The sequence below is a fragment of the Phocoena phocoena genome, chromosome 1 (assembly GCF_963924675.1).
Source record: "Phocoena phocoena chromosome 1, mPhoPho1.1, whole genome shotgun sequence".
In the NCBI taxonomy this organism is placed as follows: domain Eukaryota; kingdom Metazoa; phylum Chordata; class Mammalia; order Artiodactyla; family Phocoenidae; genus Phocoena; species Phocoena phocoena.
This window is the reverse complement of record NC_089219.1, coordinates 25947363-25974105: the sequence shown is the minus strand read 5'-3', so window position 1 is coordinate 25974105 and position 26743 is coordinate 25947363. Positions and strand designations below refer to the sequence as shown.

Sequence of the window (26743 nt, the reverse complement as noted above, 5' to 3'; positions counted from 1 at the left end):
GGGAAATTTTTAGCGTGGTGGGAATGTTCTATCAAGCTTGATTGCTGTGATGATCTCACAAGTGCATAGTTCTGTCAAAACTCACCAAGTACACTTAAAATGGGTACATTTTATTGCATGTAAAACATACCACATTAAAGTTGATTTAAAAAAAGAAAAAAAGTTAATGCATACTTCCAGATAAATATAACAGGTTGACTGCATGAGTTTATCTCTTCTTGCTCCTAACATCCCTCACTAAATTGGAAAAGAAAGGTCTCAAATGAATGATCTTAGCAACCATCTAAAGAAACTAGAAAAAGAAGAGCAAATGAAACTCTGAGTAAGCAGAAAGAGGGAAGTAATAAATATCAGAATGGGGGCTTCCCTGGTGGCGCAGTGGTTGGGAGTCCGCCTACTGATGCAGGGGACACAGGTTCATGCCCCCGCCCAGGAATATCCCACATGACGCGGAGCAGCTAGGCCCGTGAGCCATGGCAGCTGAGCCTGCGCGTCTGGAGTCTGTGCTCCACAATGGGAGAGGCCACAGTGGTGAGAAGCCTGCGTACCACACACAAAAAAATATATCAGAATGGAAATTAATGAAACAGAAAAACAGAGAAAAATCAATGAAAAATCTGTTTTTTTAAAAAAGAAAAATAATAATGTTGATAAAGTTTCAGCCAGACTGATTAGAAGAGAGAAAACACAAATGACCAATACTAAAAATGGGAAAGATGGTATCACTAGATACTATATAAAAGGTTAATAACAGAGTATTATTAACCTTAACGCCAATAAATTTAACAACTTAGATGAAATAAACAAATTCCTTGAAAGACTACCAAAGCTCACCCAAAAAGAGATACCAGTTTTTCTATACAAATTCTTCTAAAAAATTGAAGAGGTGGAAATACTTCCCAATTCACTCTGTGAGGCCACCATTACTCTACTACCAAGACCACACAAAGAAATTACAAGAAAAGTACAGACCATATCCCTTATGAAGATAGATTCAAAACAAAATTTTAGGAAATCAACCCAACACTATCAAGGATAATACTTTAAGACCAAGTGCAGAATGCTTAAAACCAGGAATGCAAGATTGGTTTAATACTGGAAAATCAAATAATACAATTCTCTAACATTATATGATTATCTCAGTAGATGCAGAGAAAATATTTAATAAAACCCAATACCTGTTTCTAATAAAAATGTACAAATATCAACTGAATTTCCATATACTAGCAACAAACAATCTTGGTAAAGATGGGAGTAACTGGAATTCATACACTGCTGGTGGGTATATAAAATGGTACCACTTTGGAAAACAGTTTGGTAGGTTCTCAAAAAGTTAAACATGCCTACTGTATGACCCAGTCATTTGAAAGCATATCCATACAAAGATTTGTACATGAATGTTTATAACAGCTTTATTTAAATAGATAAAATTGGAAACAATCCAAATGCCCATCATTAGATGAATAGATAAACAAATTGTGGTATATCTATATAATGGAATACTACTCAGCAATAAAAAGGAATAAACTACCAAGAAAATTATTAACTGCAAAATAATTACGTTTTAAGAAAGAAGCCAGGCTCAAAAAACAGTATACAGTGACAGCAGCTCAGCAGTTGCCTGGGGAGTGGAGGGAGCAAGGAAAGGCAGGAGGAAGGAATCACAAAAGGGCACAAAGAAATTTTGGGGTGTTACAGTATGTTTATCTTGATTGCAGTGATAGTTTCATGGGTGTTTACATAGGTCGAAATTCAACAAACTGTATACTTTAAGTTTGTGCAGTTTATTTATTTCAATTAAAACTCAAGAGAGAAAAAATATCTTGAGAGAGGTAAGAAATTCATAAAATAAGAACATAAAAAAAAGAACAAAACAGGAAAGAATTCTTAGAAGTCATAAATGTGAATGTAAAAATAAAGAAGTTAATAAGAATAGAAAATATCCCAGAAAATAGAATAAAGAGACAGAGACAGAAAAGGGAAAGAAAAGGTAAGAGACATAGAAGATCAATCCTTGGAAGTTCAATATCTAACTATTAGGAATTTCTTAAAGAGAGAGTAGATTATACAGAGAAGAAACAATTATCAAAGAAATATAAGAAGTTCTCAGAACTGAGAAATATATATCCCAATTAAAAAGGCCCACTGAGGACTTCCTGGTGGTGCAGTGGTTAAGAATCCATCTGCCAATGCAGGGGACACGGGTTCCAGCCCTGGTCTGGGACGATCCCACATGCTGCAGAGCAACTAAGCCCGTGCGCCACAACTACTGAGCCTGTGTTCTAGAGCCTGTGTGCCACAACTACTGAAGCCCACGAGCCTAGAGCCCGTGCTCCGCAACAAGAGAAGCCACCGTAGTGAGAAGCCCGCGCACCACAACGAAGAGTAGCCCCCACTTACCACAACTAGAGAAAGCCCGCACACAGCAATGAAGACCCAATGCAGCCAAAAATAAATAAAATAAATAAATTTATTAAAAAAAAAAAGTAGAATGGTGATTACCAGGGGCTTTGGGGGAGTGGCAGGGGAAGGCTAGTTATTTTTTAACGGGTATAGAGTTTGAGATTTGCAAGATAAAAAAGTTCTAGAGATTTGTTTCACAACAATGTGAATAAACTTAACACTACTAAACTATACACTTAAAAATGGTTAAGATGGTAAATTTTATGTTACTTTTTTTTACCACAATTAAAAAAAAAAGACTAACGGGTCATGTCACAAAACATAGGAGCCCGCTTGAAGGATTTCTCATTGGTCAAAACTGGGACAAATTGAGCATCAAAAAGAATACTGACTACAATTGATTAGAAGACATTGATTTTTTTAAATTCATGAGATAATAGTGATAGTAAAAAAAAAATTGAAATCTTCATACAAGTATGCTAGCTAGTACTTGTAGAAGAAACAATATATTTAGAAAACAAACATTTTCTATGCAACTCTGTGTAGTAGCTGATTCCAGCAGAGATCACCAATGAATGCTCAAACCATTAGGTGAACAATTGTTGTGGAACAGGATATTCAAATGGTACCAAGGAATCACCCCACAGATGACTTACTAATTACAAAGGGGAAAATGTACCTTAGAATGGAAAGATATGGCAGTTAACACTTTAACAAAGTGATCAAACTTAGCATCTTAGCATCACTATTAGTAGAACAATCTGTCATTAAGTGGTGCCTCCTTATCTGATATGGGATGAACACACAATGGTACCTATGAATTATTCCAGTTTATTTTAAACGCTTAGTCTGAATCTAATCCCTCCTCTAGACCCAACTTCCAGTTTACAGGAAATATAGAGGATGGAGGAACAAGTTAAACAACGCCACAAGGAAACAATCAGACACAATTCAGAAGGTGGGACAAACTACAAACCAAGTGACCTAGATTAAGAGAGACTAAAGAGACAATAACTAAACACATGAACCTTGATTAGATAGATCTTGTTTGAACAATTTACAAGAAGACATTTTTGGGAAAACAGGGGAAACTGGAATATTGACTAGATATTAGATAATTTTAAGAAATTATGATTAAATATAAATTGCCAAGAAACATGTGAAAAATGTTTAACCTCATTAATTATTAAAAACAAAATGTTAAAATTTACCTGTCAAATTGGTGACAAAAATTAATACAATTTTTTTGGGCAGGACAATCTGGTAACGTGTAACGAAAGTTTTAAAAATGTTTATATACTTTACCCAGCAATTCCACTTCTAGGCATTCATCCTATAGAAATAAGAGTTGTACATAAACATTTATGAACCAGAATGTTCACTGCAGCATTACTAATGAAAATGGACATAAGCTAATTATCAAAATGGAATAATAAATGATACTTCATAATCATTAAAAATCTTAATTTGAGATATTTAACATGGAAAGGTCCCTAATACATTAAGTAAATGGAAGAGAGTAGTTATTTTTTTGTGATCCTAGAGGGCAGAACTAGGAACTACCATTGGAAATTATAAGGAAGCACAGTTTGGCTCAATGTAAGGACTAATTTTCTAACAATTAGAATTTTCTGAAAAGAATCTAAAAAAGAATGAACATATGTGTAAGTGAATCACTTTGCTGTACACCTGAAACTAATACAACATTGTAAATCAACTATACTCTAATTTAAAAAAAAAAAATTTTCTAAGCAATGAATGGCCTGCTTCATGAGGTGATGAGTTCTGCACTATTAGACTCTAAGCAAAGGCTGAAGAGTCACTTGGCAAAGATAATACAGAACAGATTTATATGTTAGGAGATTAAGGAGATCTTAATGGTTCTTTCCTACTCTAAGAATTTATAATCCCATATAAAGTTATCCATTAGCTGGGATGTCAGAAAGGAAGTGGTTGGTATTTCTTTGTAAATGCTATTAAAGACCCATGTGGCACTAAACTAAAAAGATTATACCTATATTACAATAATAGAGTTGAAGAATGATTTACATTATTGTATTCTGTTATCAATAATATATACATTATTGATAAAGTAAAAGAAGATGATTAACCTAATGGAGAGGATTCAAACTGAATTGATAGGAACTAATTTTGAACCTGCCCCCTATTAATTTCTCTGTGTCTAATAAGGAACCTGAAGTGAAATAGTGAAATAGCACTAAACATCTCAAAAAGAAGGGCAGGAGACGCTCTGCTCCTTCTTTTTGATTCTAGCTGCCCAGTAATTCATATATAAAGAGAGGAGAGAAAGAATATGCACCCCCCCCCCGGCAATATGGTTTATAAAATCTTTAAATGTTGGATGTATGACTATTAGGCAGTGGAAAGTGACACAGCATTTAGTATCACATTTGGTTCCTGGAAGATAGAAGCAAGCACTGGAGGTCTATGAAGGTTTTAGAGTAACTGGTAATGTTGAAAATTCTTAGATGTAAAAAAGAAATCCCCTAAAAGATGCACTTAAAAAACCAACCAAACAAACAAACAAAAACCAACCTTTTATTATGGAAAATTTCAAATATACACAAAAGTAGAGAATAGTATAATAAGCCTCCCCCTCCCCCCCAATCACTCAGCTTCATTTATCAACATTATTGTAAGGCTGTTTTCTCTAATCTTTCAGGTTGAGTTTTTTCGTTTTGTTTTGCTTTTAGATTTAAAAGCAAACACCTGACATCACACTATTTTTACCTATAAAAACTTCAGTATGAGAAGATACATTTCCTTGCTAATAATACTAAATATTTAATAAATGTTAGTTGCTATGGCTAGGTACTGTTCTATGCATTATACTACTACTTACACGTATAATTTTCCCATAAACTAAGCCTCATTGTTATCTCCATTTTATAAATGAGAAAACTGAGTTTTTACTGGCTCAAGGTCACAAAGCCAGTAAGCAGTGGTGCTAGGATATGAACCCAGAAGTTAACTCTAGCCCAGACTTTGTTTTCCCGACCACTAAAGCAGGCTGACTTTTCTCTATTCTAGTTATTCTAGCCGTTCCTTATGGCATATAGATTGTTGTGATAAAGTGGAAGAGGGACTGCTGAATGAGGAAGAGACTGGAAAAGATGCAATAATATGAGCAGCTGCTCACTGCTCTTCTTGTGAAATTTTCTTTTCTAAATGCCCCAAATGAGAAAGAAAAATGTGATTGGATATCATCGTCAACTGCCTAGGATACAAAAGAAAGTAAGTCACCTCATAGAGGGAAAGCAATGATCAAGTCTCTTCCACAGAGGTTGAATATAGACGAACTTCTTTTAATTTGCCCCTCTAATGAAAGCGGGGGGTGGGAGTGGAGATGTCTCTAGTTCCACAAGTCCTTTAGTTCAAGCAAAGTGATCTCACACGTAAGGCCGAGTAATCAGTATGAGCAGTATTTGACTGCTTAATGAAATCTCTGGGTAAAAATAAAAGGACCCCGGAATATAAAATTCTTCTGGCTGATGTCTCAGAGTTCTAAACCTTTCACTCACAGCCTTATAAAAAGAAAAAAAAACTACTAAGTAATTCAAGATTTGTCAAAGAAAGGGGAGTTCTCCTTTGATCTTCAGCCAAAAATTCTTCTAAAACCCTCCCTACTGATTTACAATAGATCTTAGAGTAACTGAACTACATCATCTTCTCTGTGGAGCCTACCAAGGGTATCCTCCTTCCCTATCTTCCGCTCTGCCCAAGCACAAACAGAAGAGCTCCTTCCCTGCTCCTACTGCATTTTATACATAATTCTACTAGAGCACTAATCAATACTGCAGTGTAATTATCTTTTCCTCTCTGGATTATCAATTCCCAGAGGTCCGAGACCCTACCTTACTCTTTACATTTCCAATCCCTAATCTTCAAACTGAGCACCACTGAAAGTACTCAAGAAAGGTGTGCTGAATGAATAGAGAAAAAAGCTCAAGATGATAGAATATGGAGTGATCTTTATAAGAAGTAACTGTTTTACCAGTATTTTCTAATCTCTACACCTTCAGTACAGTTCACAAGCTTCCCTTTAGGAATTTCCCCATCAGCCAATAGTTTAGGATGAATGAATGAAAACATGGACTATAGTCTCTTGAGGGCTGGAGAAAGAATTCAGCCGTTTTGGTTTGCAACAGCTTTTAATGAACTAGGGAGAACTCAGACTGAAGGATCTGGAAGATAGTCAAAGCCTTTCAAGAGCTTTTATTCAGATGCCAAGATGCAAGATGGTATTTGAAATGCCTGCTTTTTACATTTAAATGCTGAAGGCAACAGGGAAAATAATTCCAAATAAAAAACCAATGATTACCAAGCAGTGCCTGGTCGTCCACTACTAATTTTTATTTTTTATTATTTTTCTTCTACTAATTTTTAGACAAAAAAATCCGAAGCAAAAAAATCCCTAGCAAAAAAGGTCTGGTTACAGCCCCCAGCCATGGGGGAGACACTTTTCATGTACTGGTATGAGTCTCCTTGGACCCCTCTCTAATACTGGTTAGCCAAACCACTTTGAGGATTATCTGGTTAGGCAATCCCTTGAAGTAAAAATCTTTGGATAAGAAGTTATCTTTCTCACCAATTTACAAAAATTCAAGACAATCTCTCAGTTTAAGCTATACACTGGAAAAAAAAGTCTCATCACATTTTTTATATGCCATTCTTTGATTACTGTGTTACCTTGGTTAGAGTCCACTGGGTCTTCTATATGAGCAATGACATTCCTGAGATAACTTTGCTTCTGCTTTTCTAGATCTGATGGTGAAAACGTCGGAATATTAGTCCTTGAACAAAGCAAACCAGGAGGAAAAACAATCAGTTAGAACCATGAATATAGTGCTTTGTACAGAGAAGACATATACAACTGATGGATTAGAACAACTAACTCTCAAAACACTCTCTAAGATCCAATGACAAAAGACAGTGTTAGTCACGTAATATGAAGCTGCAACCAAGTATGGAGTTGAGACAAAAAAGAATAGATATAACCTGCTGTTAACAAGGCATAGGGACTTCCTTGGTGGTGCAGTGGTTAAGAATCTGCCTACCAGTGCAGGGGACAGGGGTTTGAGCCCTGGCCTGGGAAGATCCCACAGGCCACAGTGCAACTAAGACCGTGCACCACAACTACTGAGCCCGCGTGCCACAACTACTGAAGCCCGCGTGCCTAGAGCCCGTGCTCCGCAACAAGAGAAGCCACCCCAATGAGAAGCCCATGCACCACAACAAAGAACAGCCCCCACTCTCTACAACTAGAGAAATCCCGCGCACGGCAACGAAGACCCAACGCAGCCAAAAATAAATAAATAAATAATTAATTAAAAAACCAAAACAAGGCATAGCAAAGCAAAGACTGCCTACTCCATAGAGACAGAAAGCATTTGTTGAGTAATTCAAGGTTAGTCAGGAAATAGCTAACTTCATAGAGCCACAGAAAAACGGAATAAGATAAAGACCAAAAAGAACCAGCTGGATCTGGCAATTAAAACATTGGTGACCTTGGCAAGAACAATTTCTGGCCCTCATGCTGATTACACTGTAAGGAGTCTGTGGATGAGATAGTGAGTTTATTACTGCTCCAAGTAGCCTTAATTTCCACTGTATACAATTCACAAAGTTCCTTCAAGTTACCAAAGCAAAACAAGAAAAAAATCCCAGAAAACTGGGATTAGGGGTGGTAGGAATAAATTTAGTATCTGTGTAATCAAAAATTTTAAAAGAATCTCGTTGTAAGGAAGCCAATCTGACTCAACCTAAAAAAACAGCTTTGCTAATTGAAAAGGCCCATGTAGAGATACTGCCATCTCCTGGCAACAAGAGAACAGATTGAAAAGGTGACCCAGATCTGCAAACTCTGTAAAATTTTCTCCCCAAGGACAGTTAATGCAAGTTGGGAGAGATGACTAAATGATTTTCTACATAGTTATATCTTAACATTTTTGTTAAAATGATTCTAACTTCCTATATCTGTGACCAAGTTTCCCCACACGCAGGGAAAGAAATCTTACATTTATACAGTGCTTTCACTAATATGTCTTTTTTTCTCTTCAAAATAACCCTGTGAGGCAGCAGGGAAGGCATCATTAGCCTCATTTTATTGACAAAGAAACCAAGGTCAGAGAATATTTGACTTGTTCAAGGTCACACAGTTATTGGTAGTCCCAGAACTTCAAGTATGCTTACTTCTGGTGCAGGGCTTTTTCCCCACACTAAGGAGAAACTCAGGAGAGGAAGAAAGCAACTGAAGAGAACCAACAGAAACCAGAATACTTCACTATACCATTACCTTGTTTTGGTTTGCAGAACAGGAATGACTTTGCCTAGTCTTTTTTCATGGACCTTCAGCTTCCCAGAATCCTTGTCAAGAACATCCTGCGTTTTTTCAGAGCAGAAAGAATGAAGAAGCAAAGATGGCCCTTAGTTATAACAAAACATCATTTATGGAAATATTCTTGAACTAATGGCTACATAGGCATACTCGTAAACCCTAGCGTGTACCAGGCACTAAGGGAGGTGCTTTAAATGAGATAATGACGGTAATCTCAAGAAAAAAAAAAAACCCTAAGCGGTATGGACTGTTACACCCATTTGACAGATAGGGAATCAGGCTCAAAGAGGTTAGGTAAATTGTCCAAGATTTTTCAGCGCTTCAGTGGCTGACTCACAGCTGTTTTATCTAATATATACAGCGTGGCAACCAAAGATTGAGACTTAGGCTGAAACCCAAAGAAAGGAGAAATAATAAAATCATCATCATCTTAGTCTATTCAGTGAATGGTTAATTTAGTACTATGTACCAGTTACCGTCAATAAATTATTTAATTAATCTTTACTATACTGTAAAGTATCATTTACTCCAATTTATAGATAAGAAATTGTGAGGAAACAGAGAAGCTAAATAATTTGCCCAGGGTCACAGTGCTAGTCAGGATTCAAACCCCAATTTATTTGAATACAAAGCTCTGCTATACAGCTTCTGAATGAAAATAATTTCATTCCGCTCTTCACCTTGAAAAATATACTTACTTTGTTTGATGAACTGGAAACAACCGGAAACCTCATTTCAACACTTGATTTATGTGATCCATTTCTCCAGGCTGACCCCGTATTAGGAGTCTCTGAATGGTCCAAGATCTGAGAGAATACAGGTGTAGGTTTCTTACTGTCAGACATATTTTTATCAGAGACAGTTTGTTGAAAGTTACTGTTTGAAGAAGGGAGTGGGGGCCCATCATAGGCAGAGTTACTGAGGCTGATCCCTTCAGATTCTGTGCAAATTGTGCTCTCATTTAGGCTAAGACCATCTTCTCTCATCCCTTCTCCAAGGGAGGAGGGTTTTTCAGTAACTTTGGATGTATCAGTCTTGTCCTTATCAAGTACAACATTACAAACTGTTGGATCAAATGGTGCAACTGTAACTTTTATAAGATTCTTTTCTAGTGCAAAGCGTCTGTTCAATGGTTTAGTAGGAGTTGGTCCATGACCAACTGATGTATTTAGTTGAGGTAGTTTGAAAAGGCTAGTGGTCTCAGCTTCTGGTCCCAAGCTGTACAATGAATTTTTCTCTTGGGGAGTATCAAGTGGAATTTGACTCCCTTTCCCTCCCTTCTCAACATTCCTGCTGTCATCGTTAGGCAAACCTCCTCCCCAAGAAAAGTGCTCATTTGATAGGTCATCATCCTTCAAGAGTTCCTGAATCTCTTCCTCTGTGAAACTGAAATGGCCATCATCTTCCCCATCAGACAGCTCCAGCAAGGAGTCATCCAATCCGTCCTCATCCAAGGAATCCCAAGAAAATGGGGCATTGTCTTTAGGCAAAAGAGAGGTACCAGAAGACTGTTCAGAGGGCACTAGTGAGCACGGCATATCTGGAGAAATAAAAGGCAGTTTTGCTGAGGAACAGGAAATACCCTTATATCAATTCCAATCTGCTCTAGAGAGTGGTGGTGTCTTAGTATTTCAAATTCTTTGCAGTATGACTTGTAACATGAGAAAGTTTTAAGATATTTAAGCTTACCAGAATCATGGAAATGTATATCAGAACAATGAGATACTTTTTTTCCTATCAAAGTGGCAAAAATTAAGATGACACAGTAATCTAGTTTGGTGAGAATGTGAGAAACAAGGATCCTCACACACTATCAGTGACAGTATAAGTCAGTACAATATTTTGTGGAGAGAAATTTGGCAACAGCATTTGACCCAGCAATTTCACTTCTGGAAATTTATCTCGCAGAAGTACCTGTACAAAGGCACATAGATACATTTACAAAGATGTTCAAAGTAGCATTATTCAAAACATCCAAATATTGGAAACAACCTAAATGTCCATCACCAGAACTGTTCAGTAAAATCATGGTACACTCATGTTATAGAATACTTTACAATTATTTAAAAACACAATGAAGTGGATCTGTATATACTTTACAATTATTTAAAAACACAATGAAGTGAATCTGTATATACTATCATGGAATAATATCTATAACATACAAACAAAATAAATATGTATGTAAAATGTTTGGATTTTCACAGTTTACACTTTTTAGAAAGCAAACATGTATTACTTCTGAAAATGAAAAACAAAAAAAACTTTAAGCATACAATAAGATAAAGAATTGTCTTTCATACTGTGTGGAGCTGCTGGTGTGATCTCTGCCTTTGCCACGAGACCAAATGGAAAAAGGGTTCAGCTCCTGCTAGCTGTTCTTTTCAGGAGACTTGTCAAAATGATTGACTCCCACCTTCCTGCAGGCACAAAGAAAATTAGAGGATCTTCTCATCACTTTCAACTCTGCTAATTACAAAGTCAACTGCATTATGCTTTAAGGTGCTCCATCTATTAATTTTGATCTTGATTTTTTTTAAATACCACAAAGTTGGATTTCGAGTCAAGAACATCAAAGAAAAATCTTTAGAAGAAAAATTATGCAACTAAGGAACTAATTTTCCTCCTCCCAACAATTTATACTTTCTTAAGAATATCATTTGCTCTAGTAAGATGACTACTGTCTTGAGTCCAAAGACCTGGGTTGTTGTCCTGGTTCTGTCAATAACCAGCTGTGATAATTTGGGCAAGCCACTTAACCAGGGACTTGTTTCCTCATTTACAAAATAGGGAAGGGATGGAGAACAGGGATTAGGTGATGTCTAAGATTCCCCCAAGATCTAAAAGTTATTATTATGACCATACATATAAAAGCTATAATTATGACCATACATAATACATACAATATATGTATTATGACCATACATATATACATATATAATTATGATCATACATTTTCAATACATATATAAACACAAAGAACAGGTCTGGAAAAATACAACGCAAAATTGATGACTGTCATAACCTGCGGGGGAATCCTGAGAGGACAAGGGGAGACTTTAGTATTTTACTTTTTTACTTGAATATTTATATATTACTTGTATAATTAAAACCTAGTTCTTAAATAGCTAATGACGGATCTAATCTCTAATTATTTTCTAGATGGCAAAGGTGATAGAAAGCTGATATTTACATATCACATGTCAACAGCTAAGAAGCTATAAGAAACACTTAATCACCAAACTCAGTAATTTGGAAAATTCTTGTAGCCTTTTAACTGTGAATTCTCCCCCAACCCACTTCCCTCCCTGAATTTTAGTTTTGGTTCATGCACTCTTTCAGGAAACATTTTCTGAGCTACTATCCTCACACAGCACTGAGCTAGATAATTTGTCTCTATAAGATTTCTAAGAAATAAAGATATGATTTCCACCCTCAAGGAATGTATAATCTTCCTACAGAGACAAAACTGAAAGTTACATACCAATATGAGAAAATACAAAATGCTATGGACAATAAAGTACTATAGAAAGAGGGAATTCCCTGGTGGTCCAGTGGTTAGGACTCCATACTCTCACTGCCTAAGGCCCAGGTTCAATCCCTGGTCGGGAAACTAAGATACAACAAGCCGCGGGGCGGGGTGGGGAGAAGTACTAGAGAAAGTTAGAAGGAAATGGGAAGGATTACAGAATTTTAGAATTAGAAGAGACCTATGTAATGTATAGCATGGTGACTATAGTTAACAATAGTGTATTTTTTATTTTAAAGTTGCTAAGAGAGATCTTAAAAGTTCTCATCATTAGAAAAAAATTCCTGTGTGAGGTAATGTATGTTAACTAAACTTATTGTGGCAACCATCTTGCATTATGTACATATATCAAATCACGTTGTATAACTTAAACTAATACAATGTTATATGGCAATTATATCTCAAAAAAACTGGGGGAAAAACAAGTTAAAGAAAAAGGCTTGTCCATCTTAGAGATGAGATGGGACAAAAAGGGAAGAAATATTAAGCACCTGTTATAAACTACGCAGTGAGACACATTTTACAACTCTAACCCCTCAATATAACTCTATATACTCTATAACTCTATAAGCTGTTATATTTAAACTTAAGAGTTGCCATGGCTTTTTATCTTATTTTACCAATATTTCAGCAATTGGGAGACAGTTCTCGGCACTGAAGCAGGTGTCTCTATGAAAAGTAATTTCTCTGGCCAGTGACTGGGTTGTATTATAGAGTGAAGCTATTTCTTTAGGCAGCAGTAAGAAAAAAGTTTACTTCTGGAAAAATTTTTCTTTTACTTAACGAAGTTTGTGGGTGTCAAGCACAAGTATCACAGGCACAGGGGTTAAGCAGCCACATTTCCGAAACAGAGACTCTTTCTGAGCCACCACCCCCACTCTCCAACTCTTTCCAAAAGGTCTAGTCCTGGGAGTTCCCAGGCAGTCCAGTGGTTATGATTCCGCACTTCCACTGCAGGGGGCACGGGATCCCAAATGCAGCATGGTGCCGCCAAAAAGAAAAACGAAACAAACAAACAAAAGGTCTAGTCCAAGCACTTGCTTAATCAAATGAAGAGTTCAATACATTTTCACTTTTGGGAAACTAAAGTTCAGAGGCATTTGGTATACCAAGTATACAGAGTTAATATGCTAGAACAAGGATCCAAACCCAAGTCTAATTCCAAAGACAATGTTTTTTCTTGTTTTTTTCTACCACCCTTGTGATAGACTTGCCCTGGATCAGTAAGCAAATGGCAGAGCCTTCTACATTCAGTACACTCTCTAATATACTACGAAGGATGCAGACATCAAAAAGGGCTTTTGGTCCCTTGGCAAAAATAATTTAAGCCACCTTATTTTGCACAGGCTTCCCTTGATTTCCCAAGTGGAATGGAATAACATGAGAAATAACAGTGAATGTGGCCAAACCTCACTGGAAGAAAAACATCACTACTTGCAAACTTTACTGTGCACACAAAGGACCACTATTCTTCATAACCACTGAAAGCATCAATTCCTATGCCACATGACATCCACAGGCACAGAGCTGGCTCTTCTGAGCTTCTCTCATAGAATGTTCCAATAGGTCTAGGAGCAAAAGCATGCAGAATACCATATACATATAACATTTAACTTGCACAAATCATTCTCTTCACAATTTTATTTCCTCATTTAAAAAAATACTTTTTATTATAATTTAAAACATATACAAAAACAGCGTAACAGTATAATGAATTCCCACATACGCATCACACAGCTCCAACTATCGACCCATGGCTAACCTTGCCCCATCCACTTCCCCCTTTACCAGATTATTTTGAAGCAAGTCCCAGGAATCACATCATTTCATCTGTAAATAACAAGAATTCCTCATATAAAATATCCAGTTCATATTTCCAGCTATTTTATAAATGTTGTATTTTTTAATAAAAAAAAAAATCAGTATCCAAATAAAGGCCATATATTGCAATCGGCTGATAGGTCTTGTGAGTTTTTTAATCTACAGATTCCCATCTTTTTTTTCCTTACAATTTATTTGTTAAAGAAACAATAACATAAATTGTGTATGGATACATATATATACATCATTAAATAGGAATAAAGAACACCAAGTTCAGGACAGTGACTACCTCTGGTGGTGGGGAGGGAAGAGGAATGGCAAGGGGGTGTGAGTAGGTTCAATTCTATCTGTAATGTTTTATTTCTTTAAAAAACATTAATAAGAAAAGACCTAAAACAATAAAGCTAGGTGGTGGGTATAACAGTATTTGTTATTGTTACATGGTATAACTATAATTTTTATATGCTTGAAATATTTAATAATAAAAACATTTTAAAATTAAGAAGTCAGTGGGGAAAGATACAATGATTACATTCTGAAGTTTCAAATGTCCTCCCTTGTAAAATAGGGACCATCACAGTACCTACCTCATAAGGCTGTTGCAAGAACTAATGAGATCATGAACATCAAAGTACTTAGCATACTACAGGCACAACGTAAAAGCTAAATTAGTAGTGGCTGGTTATTATTTTACCCCACCATCATCATCTCCCTGACCCCTGAAGAATCAGTCTTAAGATAAGCACAGTAATGGTAGGAAAAGATTGTTAAACCGACAGGAAACTTCCCCTGGTCCCTGCTTGTTAAGAAATTATTCAGTATGCTCTAATCCCTTCTAATTTAACCCAGCATCTTGTCAACCACACTGTCACAATAAATTGGTTAAAGATGAGGCCGTATGGACATTTGAAATATCAGGCAAATTCTGCAAATTAACGGTCACTGAAGTGAGACACTGGACTAAAATTCAGAGACCTCTGTATTTCACCTGAAGTCTCTGAACCTCGATACAGATGAGAACACCATTCTGAAAAATGGGGGATAATTAGTCACTGTTAACTTCGAACACAGATTATCATGAGGATCAAATGAGGGGATGTTTATGAAAGCATTCTAAACCTAAAAGCCTTATACTAATGAAAGTTGATATTTAATAAATCTGCAAGGGAGGAAAAAAAATCTCGGATAAAACTGAAGTTCTAAAGTGAAGTTCCACAAGACAGCCTTAGTACTTCCCTGTCTGCCATTCCACCATCACATGCCTTTCTTGGCACTTGCTTTGTAGTGATCTGAAACATGAGGATCTCCTTATTTTTAAAGGAAAAATATTTTCACCATCTCTCAAGTCTATCTCTTAATTCTCTGCTCCCCATCCCTTCTGTGACCCTATTCTGTCCTTCCATGTCTCTCTCACCTGTCCACCCCCTCTTCACACTTCAGTTTACCACCCCCACCCGCTGTTCTCTAACCTCCTGGTTGCAACTTCAGAAACTGGCTCCCTTTCTATTTTTATCGTACCTAAGAAAACCTACTGCCTTAAAGCACAAAGCCTTATTTTATTAAGGCCACGAAAACTGCAACACCAGACACAACCCCACATCCCTCTTTCAAGGCTCTAAAGCCAAGACCATTACCAAGCTGGATCTGACAGGTATGGCCAAGGGAAAGGATTATTTCCAAGAGACCGGACTTCCCCAATGACCTTTGATTTCCAACCTTTCCTACATGAAATACATGTGAGACATACAGCACTAAAGGCACTCAGTAGGCTTTATCACTCCATAAAACGGCCATAAAGTTTAATCAAAATCAAACTGAACTGAAATTATCTGTTGAGAATTCTGCAACGCCCTTTGCCGTAAACACTGCAGGACAGAAAAACGACCCAGGGCTGGAAATCTCTGCTTGAGGTAACGTTTCGCTTAGATAAGGGTGCCAGGACATCATCCCACCTGGGCACAGAGACAAAATACTTCCCAGCTGCAGCAACAGGTTTCTTTTTAAAAAGAAAATGTCTTTTAAATGATTTAGATAGGTTTGCTAAAGCTTGACGCCTCTAACAAATCCACAGGAAACTGGAGGTCAGGTTGGGGCAGCAGGAACACAACTCAATCACTTCCTCTCCGGGGCCCACCCTGCAGTGCCAACTGCCCGCCCTCCAGCCCTGGAAGGAACCGGTGCCGCCTCCAGTCCTAGAGCGCTAGGAGGAAGGGGAATCGCAGTTCACCCTTCGTAGGATACGGCTTGTCCGCCCCCAGCTCTCCCTCAGAAGCGCTGCGACACGGCATCGCCCTCGGGGCTGGGACTTCGCACTTCCCGCCTCCGGCTCCCCTCCTCCCAAAAGACCAAGAGTTCCCGCCTCCCGCGAAAGGCGGGAGAAGCGCGGGGCTTGCTGCCCACCCCTCCCCCAGCAAGAGCAAAAGCGGCCTGCCAGCAGGCCAGCGCAGTGCACCCTCACCCTGCGGATGGCTGCCCACCCCACACCTCAGCTGGACCCGGGCCTCCGATCCCCCCTGGGGCGGCTCAGCCTCTCCAGCCCCCCGCTCGCAAGGCGCGGCCGGAAAGACCGCGATCTTCTGCCTACCGACACCCTCCCGGCCCCGTGGGGTAGAGGGCAGAAGCACTCCCTCCATCTCCACCTCCAGCCCCCCCGGCCCCACTGCGTAGGGAGAACGGACCTCACTCCCCCTCTCGGGTAACCAGACGGCCTCCCTTTGCCTCGGCAGAGTGAGGGGCATCTATCGCCCGCCGACGTGGAGGTGGGGGGCAGAGATACTCCCCCCCACACCGCCATCACCTCAGAAACGACAACAAGCCCTTCTCCCGCCAGGGTGAGGGCCTCTCAACCCCTCAACGGGGCGGACGGCTTGCGCGGCCCTCTGGAGAAGCAACAAGCGACCCCATCCCCCTCCCAGCCAAGGAACGCCGACCCCCCTCGTCCCTCAGCTGTTCACCTCCAGAAGCCGGGCCCAAGCCTAGGTGAACGACTGCACCTCACTCCGCCCCCTGCGCCATTTTATCGCCCCCTCCCCGACCTCCCCCACCGCGAGGCTGCCGGGCCAGCGCCAGGGGGAGGGCAAACAGGCAGTGATTGGCAGGAAACCGCCCCGCCTCTCAGAAGGTTGTGCCCCGCGCAGGCGCCGCAGCTCCGCCCTCCGCACCACTTACCCCACCTATTGGCTCCACCCCTTTTCGTCTCATCGACCGGCTCGACTTTTCGCTGCTCCTGACTCTTTCCTGGCTGCTGGTAGGAGGACAAGGGTCCAGGCCGAGCAAGCCGAGCGACGAGTTCAGCTGATGCAACCTAACTGGACCTGCGTGACAGTTCCCGGCACGCGACGGCGGCGGCGGCCGAGAAAGGGGCACGAGTGCTGGGCTCAGGGCAGGAGACGGAGGGGACAGAGCCATGGGGGACGCTCTGAGCCCTGAAGAGAAGCTGCACCTTATCACCCGGAACCTGCAGGTTGGGCCTCGGGGTCGGAAGTGCGCCGTTGGGGACTGGGGGCCGGAGGTCCAGTGATCCTGAGCCCCGCTACGGGGTCATAAGTGTGTGAGGCCGGGGACTCCGCGCCGAGGCCGCTCTGAGAGAGATTGCAGTCCTCACTGCCCGTCAGTCAGTCCCACAGAAATCACAGTAGGCTCGCCTCCAGTGTGCAGTTACTTGTGTTGAGCCAGGCTTCGAATCCAGGGCTCCCACCCCACCCACCCTATCATGTGCCAGGCGCGGTGCTAGGCGCTGGGGGATACGTCGGGAGGACCCTGCCCTCCCAGAGCATGTCTGGAGGAAATCAGACGTTTAAAATGATCCATAACCCAAACATTTAATTACAGTCGAAACAAGTACTGGAAGGTACTTTACGCGGAGATCTTTCTTGAAAGGAAGTTACGGGGGAGGGCCGGGGGCAGTGTCAGGGAAAGCTGAGGAAGTGACCTCTAAACTGCGCCCTGAAGGATGCGGATCATTTCTTCACTCCACATGTGTTCCTGCTGGTTCCAGGCACTGCAGGAGTAGAAGTTAACCAGAATACTGGGGGCTAAAAATGTGTCAGGTAGAAGGAACCCAGGGCAAGATCCAGAGGGAAGAAAGAACCCTGTGGTTCAGAGAGAAGGCTAACTTGGCTGGAGTAGAGGAAGCAAAATGTAGATCAAGCACTAGGAAATATTTATATTGCTCATTCCCTTGACTCAGGCCTCTACTGTCACGCTGCCTGGAAGGCCTTTCTTGGCCACGTTATTTAAATAACAAACCACTGCCACCAGAACTGCCACATCCCTTGCTCTGCCTTTTTTTGTTTTTGTTTCTCCATAGAACTTACCACCATCTGACATCCTATACATTTTACGTGTTTGTTTAGGAGGCATAGGCAGGGACCAGGTCATGAGGGCCTTGTAAGCTATGTTTAACATTGGGGTTTTAGGAAGGGCAGTGGTTACATTAGTTGGGCCACAGCTTGCTTTTCTCTTTTTATGAGATACAAGTAACATATCATCAAATCCACCCTTTTAAAGTGTGCAATTCAGTGGGGGTTTTTTTTGTTTTTTTGTTTTTTTTGCGATACACGGGCCTCTCACCGTTGTGGCCTCTCCTGCTGCAGAGCACAGGCTCCGGACGCGCAGGCCCAGCGGCCACGGCCCACGGGCCCAGGCGCTCCGCGGCATGTGGGATCCTCCCGGACTGGGGCACGAACCCATGTACCCTGCATCGGCAGGCGGACTCAAAACCACTGTGCCACCAGGGAAGCCCAATTCAGTGGGTTTTGATGTAGCAACAAGGTTGTTCAATTATCACCATTATTGCAGAACATTTTCATCATCAAAAATAACCTGTACCCATTAGCAATCACTGCCCATTCCTCCCACCTCCCCAGCCCTAGGGAAACATGAATCTGCTTTCTGTCTCTAATTTGCCTGTTCTAAACATTTCATATAAATGGAATCATAATATGTGGCCTTTTGTGTCTGGCTTATTTCACTTAGCATAATGTTTTCAAGTTTCATCCATGTTGTTGCACTTATCAGAACTCTATTCCTTATGACGGCTGAATAATATTCCATTATATGAATATACTACATTTTGTTTCTGCATTTGTCAGTTGATGGACATTTAGGTTATTTTCACTCATAATTTGATCTTAACCAGAGATTCTTGCATGCTTCCCCTTAGGCAGATCCTTTGTTTCCTAACCTCTCTCCATAAAATAAAGAGAGGTTGGGAAGAAATGACACACAAAGCTAGTGGCGTTGACTTACTCAGGTTTTAAAGGGTAAGTGATATGACCTTTCCTTGAGTAGTGAAAACTCTCCAAGTATCCAAATAGTCAGCGGCTCAGAGGATCAGCCTCCAGCTGGCTTGGAACACAAGATTTTAACAAATCCTACTAATAGGTGATTCAAACCAGCAAAACAATTTTTGTCTTTCATGGCTTCCAACAGCCCCCCACAAACTGTCACCTGAAGAAACACTAAAATCTCTTATCAGCAGCATACTAGCCTATTAGGATTTTTCCAATATTGTCTTAGGGCAAAAGGAAATTATTATTAAAGTATTTAAATAGGTGAATGAGTTAATAAAATTTTGGTTTTTAAAGACCTCTCTGGCTTCCTTTTGGGACATGGATTGGAGAGAACAAGAGTAGATATGGGAGACCTGTTAAGAGGCTATTACGGTTATCTTGGTGTGATCTCTAATGATGGCCAAGACTAGGTTGGTGGTGTAGAGGCGGAAAGAAGTAGGAGGACTTAAGAGCTGTTTCAGAGTAACTTGCGCAACTCAGTGAATGATAGTACCATTTATTGCACTGGGGTGAAACTAAGTGAAAAATATGGTTGGGGAGTGAGGTAAGAAGGTGAAAGCATGAGTTTAATTTTGCACGTGTTGTGTTTGAACTGGGTTGATAACAAGTACATGTATATAGGTGTGAGCAGGAGATTTGGTAGTTACTAGTTCATAAGTAGTAATTGAAGCAACTGTAGAGGATCAGTTAGGGAGAATGTAGAGTAAGAAGAGAAGAGATAGGGCCCCAAGGATTGCTATTATTTAAATGATTAGGAAGAAGAACAGCTGCAAAGAAATCTGAGTCCCAGCAGCCAGAAAAGTAGGAGGAAAACTAAGACAGTAAAATAGAGAAAACCAAAAGAGGAGATTGTTTCGGGGGGAGTGAGGACTAAAAAGTATTCACTGAATTTAGCAACACGGAGGCCATCTGTGATCTTAGCAAGAGCATTTTCAGTGGTGTGATGCTGTGTAGAATTCAGACTAGAAGGGGAGATAAGGAATGGAGAGCAGAATAAGAGACACCTTTCAAGAAATTGGCTGTGAAAGGAAGGAGCATGAGCTAAAAGTAGACGGAGGGGAAGATATGGTTAGAGACATGCTCCATTCCCCTAACGTCAGTGTCTGCACTGGAGTGGTACTGGCAAGAGCACCGGCTTCATTTGGCTGTCACTCAGCAGTGAGAGCCTGGCTAGACCTCCCTGCTGGCTCTGAGCCTGGACCCTCAGTGAAACATACCTTTGTTTTCCTTGTCACAGGGTAAAGGATGAGCAAGGTGGGGCACTGGCATTAAACCAGCTCTTCTGCTTCCACAACAGGAGGTTCTCGGGGAAGAGAAGGTGAAGGAGATACTGAAGGAGCGGGAACTTAAAGTTTACTGGGGCACAGCAACCACAGGCAAGCCACATGTGGCTTACTTTGTGCCTATGTCTAAGATCGCGGACTTCCTGAAAGCAGGATGTGAGGTAAGAACTAATGTTATAAAGCAAGCAGTTGCCCTTGGGCAATGGCCAAAAGAGAGACTTAATAAGACTTACCTCACTTGTTTGGAGGTACTTGGACAAATTCACATTTTGATGGCCCCTTATCTCTTATGCCCAGGTAACAATTCTGTTTGCGGATCTTCATGCGTACCTGGATAACATGAAGGCCCCATGGGAACTTCTAGAACTCCGAACCAGCTATTATGAGAATGTGATCAAGGCAATGCTGGAGAGCATTGGGGTACCCTTGGAGAAGCTCAGGTTCATCAAAGGCACTGATTACCAGCTCAGCAAGTAAGTGCTCAATCATCCACCCTCCTTGTGGCTCTGGTGCTGCTAGCTAGTTACAGGCCTGGGGAGTCAAGGATTAGAAGTTGTTGGGCTCTACCTGTTAAGAACCATTAAAAATTGTATACACTTTGTCCTTTTGATTCATCCATCAAAAATCTACTGACTAGTAAATGCCTCGGTACCATACTGTTTGCTGGAAATATAAGTGTAACCACAACAAAGTCCTTGGCCTTGCAGACCTCACAGCATATGGGAGAGTGGTGAAAAACTCAGTCTCACTTTCTCCTTCCAGCCTCAGCAAATAATGATAAAAGAAATGTGAAAGAAAAATTTACATTTGTAACATTAACATACATATAATTTTATGTCCTAATTTTTTAATCTACAGTTTCCTAAGTAACTGTCGCCCACTCCCCCTATCCCCTGCCCGCTGCCTCATAGTTTCCACATTCTTTAATTTTTTTAACCTCTCAAATAAGCCATGTATCACTCTAATGGTCACTTTTGCATTTAAACCCTTAGAACAACTTTTTAAGGTAAGCATTGTTCTATCCTATTTCATAGATAAGGAAATAGATTCAGATTTAACTTTCCCAAGTTCATGCAGCCAATAAGTAAAAGGACCATGATGTGAACCCAGATCTTGCTTACAAGTTGATTTCTTTTTTTACTTCATCTAACTTAACTTTCTTTACATTCCCCACTGTTGGACATTTAGAGTTTAAATAAAGCATATACCTCAGAGATATTGCAGGTTTGGTTCTAAACCACCTCAATAAAGTACATATCACAATAAAGGGGTCATATGAATATTTTGATTTCCCAGTGCATATAAAAGTTATGTTTACACTATACTGTAGTCTGTTAAGTGTGCAGTAGCATTATGTCTAAAAAAAAAATGTGTGTGCCTTAATTTAAAAATACTTTGTCATGGGCTTCCCTTTTGGCATAGTGGTTCGGAATCCACCTGCCAATGCAGGGGACATGGATTTGAGCCCTGGTCCGGGAAGATCCCACCTGCCGTGGAGCAACTAAGCCCATGCGCCACAATTACTGAGCCTGTGCTCTAGAGCCCACGAGCCACAACTACTGAATCCGCGCACGAAGAGTCTGTGCTCCGCAAAAAGAGAAGCCCATGCACCGCAATGAAGAGTGGCCCCCGCTTGCCGTAATTAGAGAAAAGCCTGCGCGCAACAACAAAGACCTAATGAGGCCAAAAATAAAATAAATTTTAAAAATAGATTAATTAAAAAATAAAAACACTTTGTTGTTAAAAAAATGCTGACTATCATCTGAGCCTTCAGCAAGTCATAATCTTTTTGCTGGTGGAGGGTCTTGCCTTGGTGTTGATGACTGCTGACTGATCAGGGTGATGGTTATTGAAGGTTGGGGTGGCCGTGGCAGTTTCTTAAAATAAGACAACAGTGGAGTTTGTCACATCGATTGACTCTTTCACAAACAATTTCTCTATAACTTGCAATACATTTTCACAGCATTCTACCCTCAGTAGAACTTCTTTGAAAATTGGAGTCAGTCCTCTCAAACCCTGCCACTGCTTTATCAACTAAGTTTATGTAATCTTCTAAGTCTTTTGTTGTCATTTCAACAGTCTTCATAGTATCTTTTTAAAATTTTATTTATTTTTTTATATAGCAGGTTCTTATTCGTTATCCATTTCATACATATTAGTGTATACATGTCAATCCCAATCTCCCAATGCATCCCACCACCCCCCACCACCACCACTTTCCCCCCTTGGTGTCGATATGTTTGTTCTCTACACTTCATAGCAACTTCACCAGGAGTAGTTTCTATATGAAGAAACCACTTTCTCCTCTCATCCGTAAGAAGCAACTCCTCATCCGTTTAAGTTTTATCATGAAATTGCAGCAATTCAGGCTCCACTTGTAGTTCTAGTTCTCTTGCTGTTTCTACCACATCTGCAGTTACTTCCTGCACTGAAGTTTTGAACCCCTCAATTTCACCCCTGAAGGTTGGAATCAACTTCTTCCCAATCTTGTTCATGTTGATGTTTTGACTCCTTCCCATGAATCACAAATGTTTTTAATGACATCTAGAATGGTGAATCCTTTCCAGAAGGTTTTCAATTTACTTTTCCCAGATCCATCAGAGGAATAACTGTCTATGACAGCTATAGCCTTACGAAATGTATTTCTAAAATAATGACACTTGAAAGTCGAAATTACTCTTTGATCCACAGGCTGCAGGATGGATGTTGTGTTAACAGGCATTAAAACAACATTAATGTCATTGTGCATCTCTATCAGAGCTCTTGGGTGACCAGATGCATTGTCAATGAGCAGTAATGTTTTGAAAAGAAACTTTTTCTGAGTAGTAAGTCTCAATGGTGGGCTTAAAATTTTCAGTAAACCATGTTATAAACAAATGTGCTGTCACCTAGGCTTTGTTGTTCCATGTATACATCACAGGCAGAGTAGATTTAGCGTAATTCTTAAGGGCCCTAGGATTTTTGGAATGATGAATGAGCACTGGCTTCAAGTTAAAGTTACCAGCTATATTTGCCCCTAACAGCCTGTCCTTGAAGCTTTGAAGCCAGGCACTGACTTCTCTCTTGCTATGAAAGTACTAGATGGCATCTTCTTCCAATATAAGGTGGTTTCGTCTTCATTGAAAATCTGTTGTTTAGTGGAGCCACCTTCATTAATTATTTTACCTAGATCTTCCAGGTGACTTGCTACAGCTTCTACATCAGCACCTGCTTCTTCACCTTGCACTTTTATGTTATGGAGATGGCTTCTTTCCTTAAACCTCATGAAGTCTGAAGCTCGCAAAACTCCTATTGATTTCACTATGGCAAAAAATTTCAGCTTGTTGAAGGCTCAGATGATGGTTAGTGTTTTTTAACATTTATTAATTAAGGTATGTACTTTTTTTAGGCATAATGCTATTGCAAACTTAATAGACTACAGTATAGTGTAAACATAACTTGTATATGCACTGGGAAACCAAAAATTTGTGTGACTCACTTTATTACAATATTCATTTCCTTGCAGTTGTCTGGAACTGAACCCACAATATCCCCAAGGTATGCCTACAATATTAAAGATCACTGATCACAGATCACCATAACAAATATAATAATAATGAAAAAATTTGAAATATTTAAGTTACCAAAATGCGACACAGAGACATGAAGTGAGCAAACACTGTTGGAAAAATGGCACCGATAGACTTGCTTGATGAAAGGAGTTTGCCACAAACCTTAAATTTTTAACAAACACAGTATTTGCAAGGCACAATAAAGTGAAGTAAAATGAGGTCTGCCTCTACTAAGAAATTCACCCAGAATACAGCCCAGAGAGATGGACAAAAAAACTGTAAGCATGGTTGAGATGTGGATAAGAACTTTTGTTTCCAACAATCTGGCAGACTAGGTACTCTGACCAACCTTCCTGCTGAAAAGCATTTTTTTTTAAATTAATTTATTTAATTTATTTATTTTTGGCTGTGTTGGGTCTTCGTTGCTGTGCACGGGCTTTCTCTAGTTGCAGCGAGTGGGGGCTACTCTTTTGTTGCGGTTCACAAGCTTCTCATTGCGGTGGCTTCTCTTGTTGCAGAGCATGGGCTCTAGGCGCACGGGCTTCAGTAGTTGTGGCTCTCAGGCTCAGTAGTTGTGGCTCATGGGCTCTAGAGTACAGACTCAGTAGTTGTGGCGTACAGGTTTAGTTGCTCTGTGGCATGTGGGATCTTCCCGGACCAGGGCTCGAACCCATATCCCCTGCATTGGCAGGTGGATTCTTAACCACCACGCCACCAGGGAGACCCTGAAAAGCATTTTTAAAATGCTGGATAAGGGACTTCCCTGGTGGTCCAGTAGTTAAGAATCCACCTTCCATTGCAGGAGATGAGGGTTCAATCCCTGGCTGGGGAACTAAGATCCCCTATGCTGCAGGGCAACTAAGCCCGCCAGCACTTTAGAGCCTGCATGCTGCGACTACTGAGCCCGCTCCCTATGGAGCCTGCAGGCACTCCACAACTAAAGAGAAGCTGGCATGCTGCAGCTAAGACCTGATGCAGCCAAATAAATTAAAAAAAAAAAATGCTGGATAAAATATTTTTAAAGCTTCCTAGATGCTTCAAATAAATGAATTGGCAAATTAGTCAAGAATACTCAGTGGCGGGCTTCCCTGGTGGCACAGTGGTTAAAAATCCTCCTGCCAGTGCAGGGGACACGGGTTCGAGTCCTGGTCTGGGAAGATCCCACATGCCGCGGAGTAACAAAGCCCGTGCGCCACAACTACTGAGCCTGTGCTCTAGAGCCAGTGAGCCACAACTACTGAAGCCCGTGTGCCTAGAGCCCGTGCTCCACATCAAGGAAGCCACCACAACGAGAAGCCTGCTCACCGCAATGAAGAATAGCCCCCACTCGCTGCAACTAGAGAAAGCCCGCGCACAGCAACGAAGACCGAACGCAGCCAAAAATAAATAAATTTGTTTATTTTTTTAAAAAAAGAATACTCAGTGTCCAGAAACCAAGTGAAAGTGGAAATACAAAGAGATTTGTATTTCAGTTAATCTAAGATGCTTTCAAAAATACTGCTAATTAGAGACTTCCCTGGCAGTCTAGCAGTTAAGACTCTGCACTTCCACTGCAGGGGGCACGGGTTCAATCCCTGTCAGGGAACTAAGATTCCACATGCCATGTGGCACAGCCAAAAAAATAAAATAAAAAACAACAACAACAAAAAATATTGCTAATTAATCTATGACATGCCTTTATTTTAAAAAGTCACCTAGATTTCAGAGATGCTAAATGTTTAAAAAAATGTGTCTTAGAATCTGTAAAATACAAGAAGAACACTTAAGACTACATGTACCTTGAGGGAGCTGGTTGAATTGTATGTGCTTGAATTTTGATTTTTGTGGCCTCACAGACCACAATGGGAAAAAAAAAAAGAAAAGATAAAACTAGAGTACTAGGCCAAAAGGTCCAATATTTGAGTAATAAGTGTTCCAGAAAAGAGAACAAAGAGTCAGAGGGAAGGAAATGAAGTACTAATTTAAGGACAATTAAAGGACATGAGTTTCCAGATTGAAAGGACCTGTTGAGTGCCTAATAAAATGAATGAAAATAAACCGACACTAAAGTACATTGTCTTGGGACTTCCCTGGTGGTCCAGTAGTTAGGACTGTGCACTTCCACTGCAGGGGACACAGGTTCAGTCCCTGGTCTGCGAACTAAGATCCCACATGAAAAATCAATCAATCAATTAATAAATAAATAAAGTGAATTATCTTGACATTTTAAAGCACTGGGGACAAAAAAAAAAAGTATTATACAAACTTCCAAAGGGACAAAAGAAGTGACGTACAAAATGTCAGGAATCATAACGGTTTTGCGTTTCTCCAAAGGAACAGTGAAAGCTAAAAGGGGATGAGGCAAAACCTTTAAAATTCTGAAGGAGAGGAATTTCCAACCGAAAAATCTGTACCCACCCAAACTACCTTTCAAGTGTAGTGGTAAAATATCTGAAAATATGTATTGAAAAAAAAATTATTTTCATGTTTTTGTTGGCTATTTGTGTTTCCTTTTCTCTTAATCA

General features: G+C 40.2%; 2 protein-coding genes across 2 annotated transcripts in view; one reads left to right on the top strand and one right to left on the bottom strand.

The window, feature by feature from the left end:
• Nucleotides 1-17102, bottom strand: part of S100PBP (S100P binding protein) — a 30243-nt gene extending 13141 nt beyond the window's left edge. Inside the window, exons 1-6 of the mRNA XM_065893292.1 lie at nt 17066-17102; nt 14079-14120; nt 11065-11181; nt 9460-10301; nt 8720-8805; nt 7114-7217 (exon numbers count right to left, since the gene is read on the bottom strand). Of these exons, the coding sequence (XP_065749364.1) occupies nt 7114-7217; nt 8720-8805; nt 9460-10299 (1030 nt within the window). The 5' untranslated portion in view covers nt 10300-10301; nt 11065-11181; nt 14079-14120; nt 17066-17102. The remainder of the gene's footprint in view (nt 1-7113; nt 7218-8719; nt 8806-9459; nt 10302-11064; nt 11182-14078; nt 14121-17065) is intronic.
• A 302-nt stretch (nt 17103-17404) lies between these two features.
• Nucleotides 17405-26743, top strand: part of YARS1 (tyrosyl-tRNA synthetase 1) — a 29629-nt gene continuing 20290 nt past the window's right edge. The window contains exons 1-3 of the mRNA XM_065874354.1: nt 17405-17574; nt 20703-20849; nt 20986-21161. Coding sequence (XP_065730426.1) covers nt 17518-17574; nt 20703-20849; nt 20986-21161 — 380 coding nt within the window. The 5' untranslated portion in view covers nt 17405-17517. The remainder of the gene's footprint in view (nt 17575-20702; nt 20850-20985; nt 21162-26743) is intronic.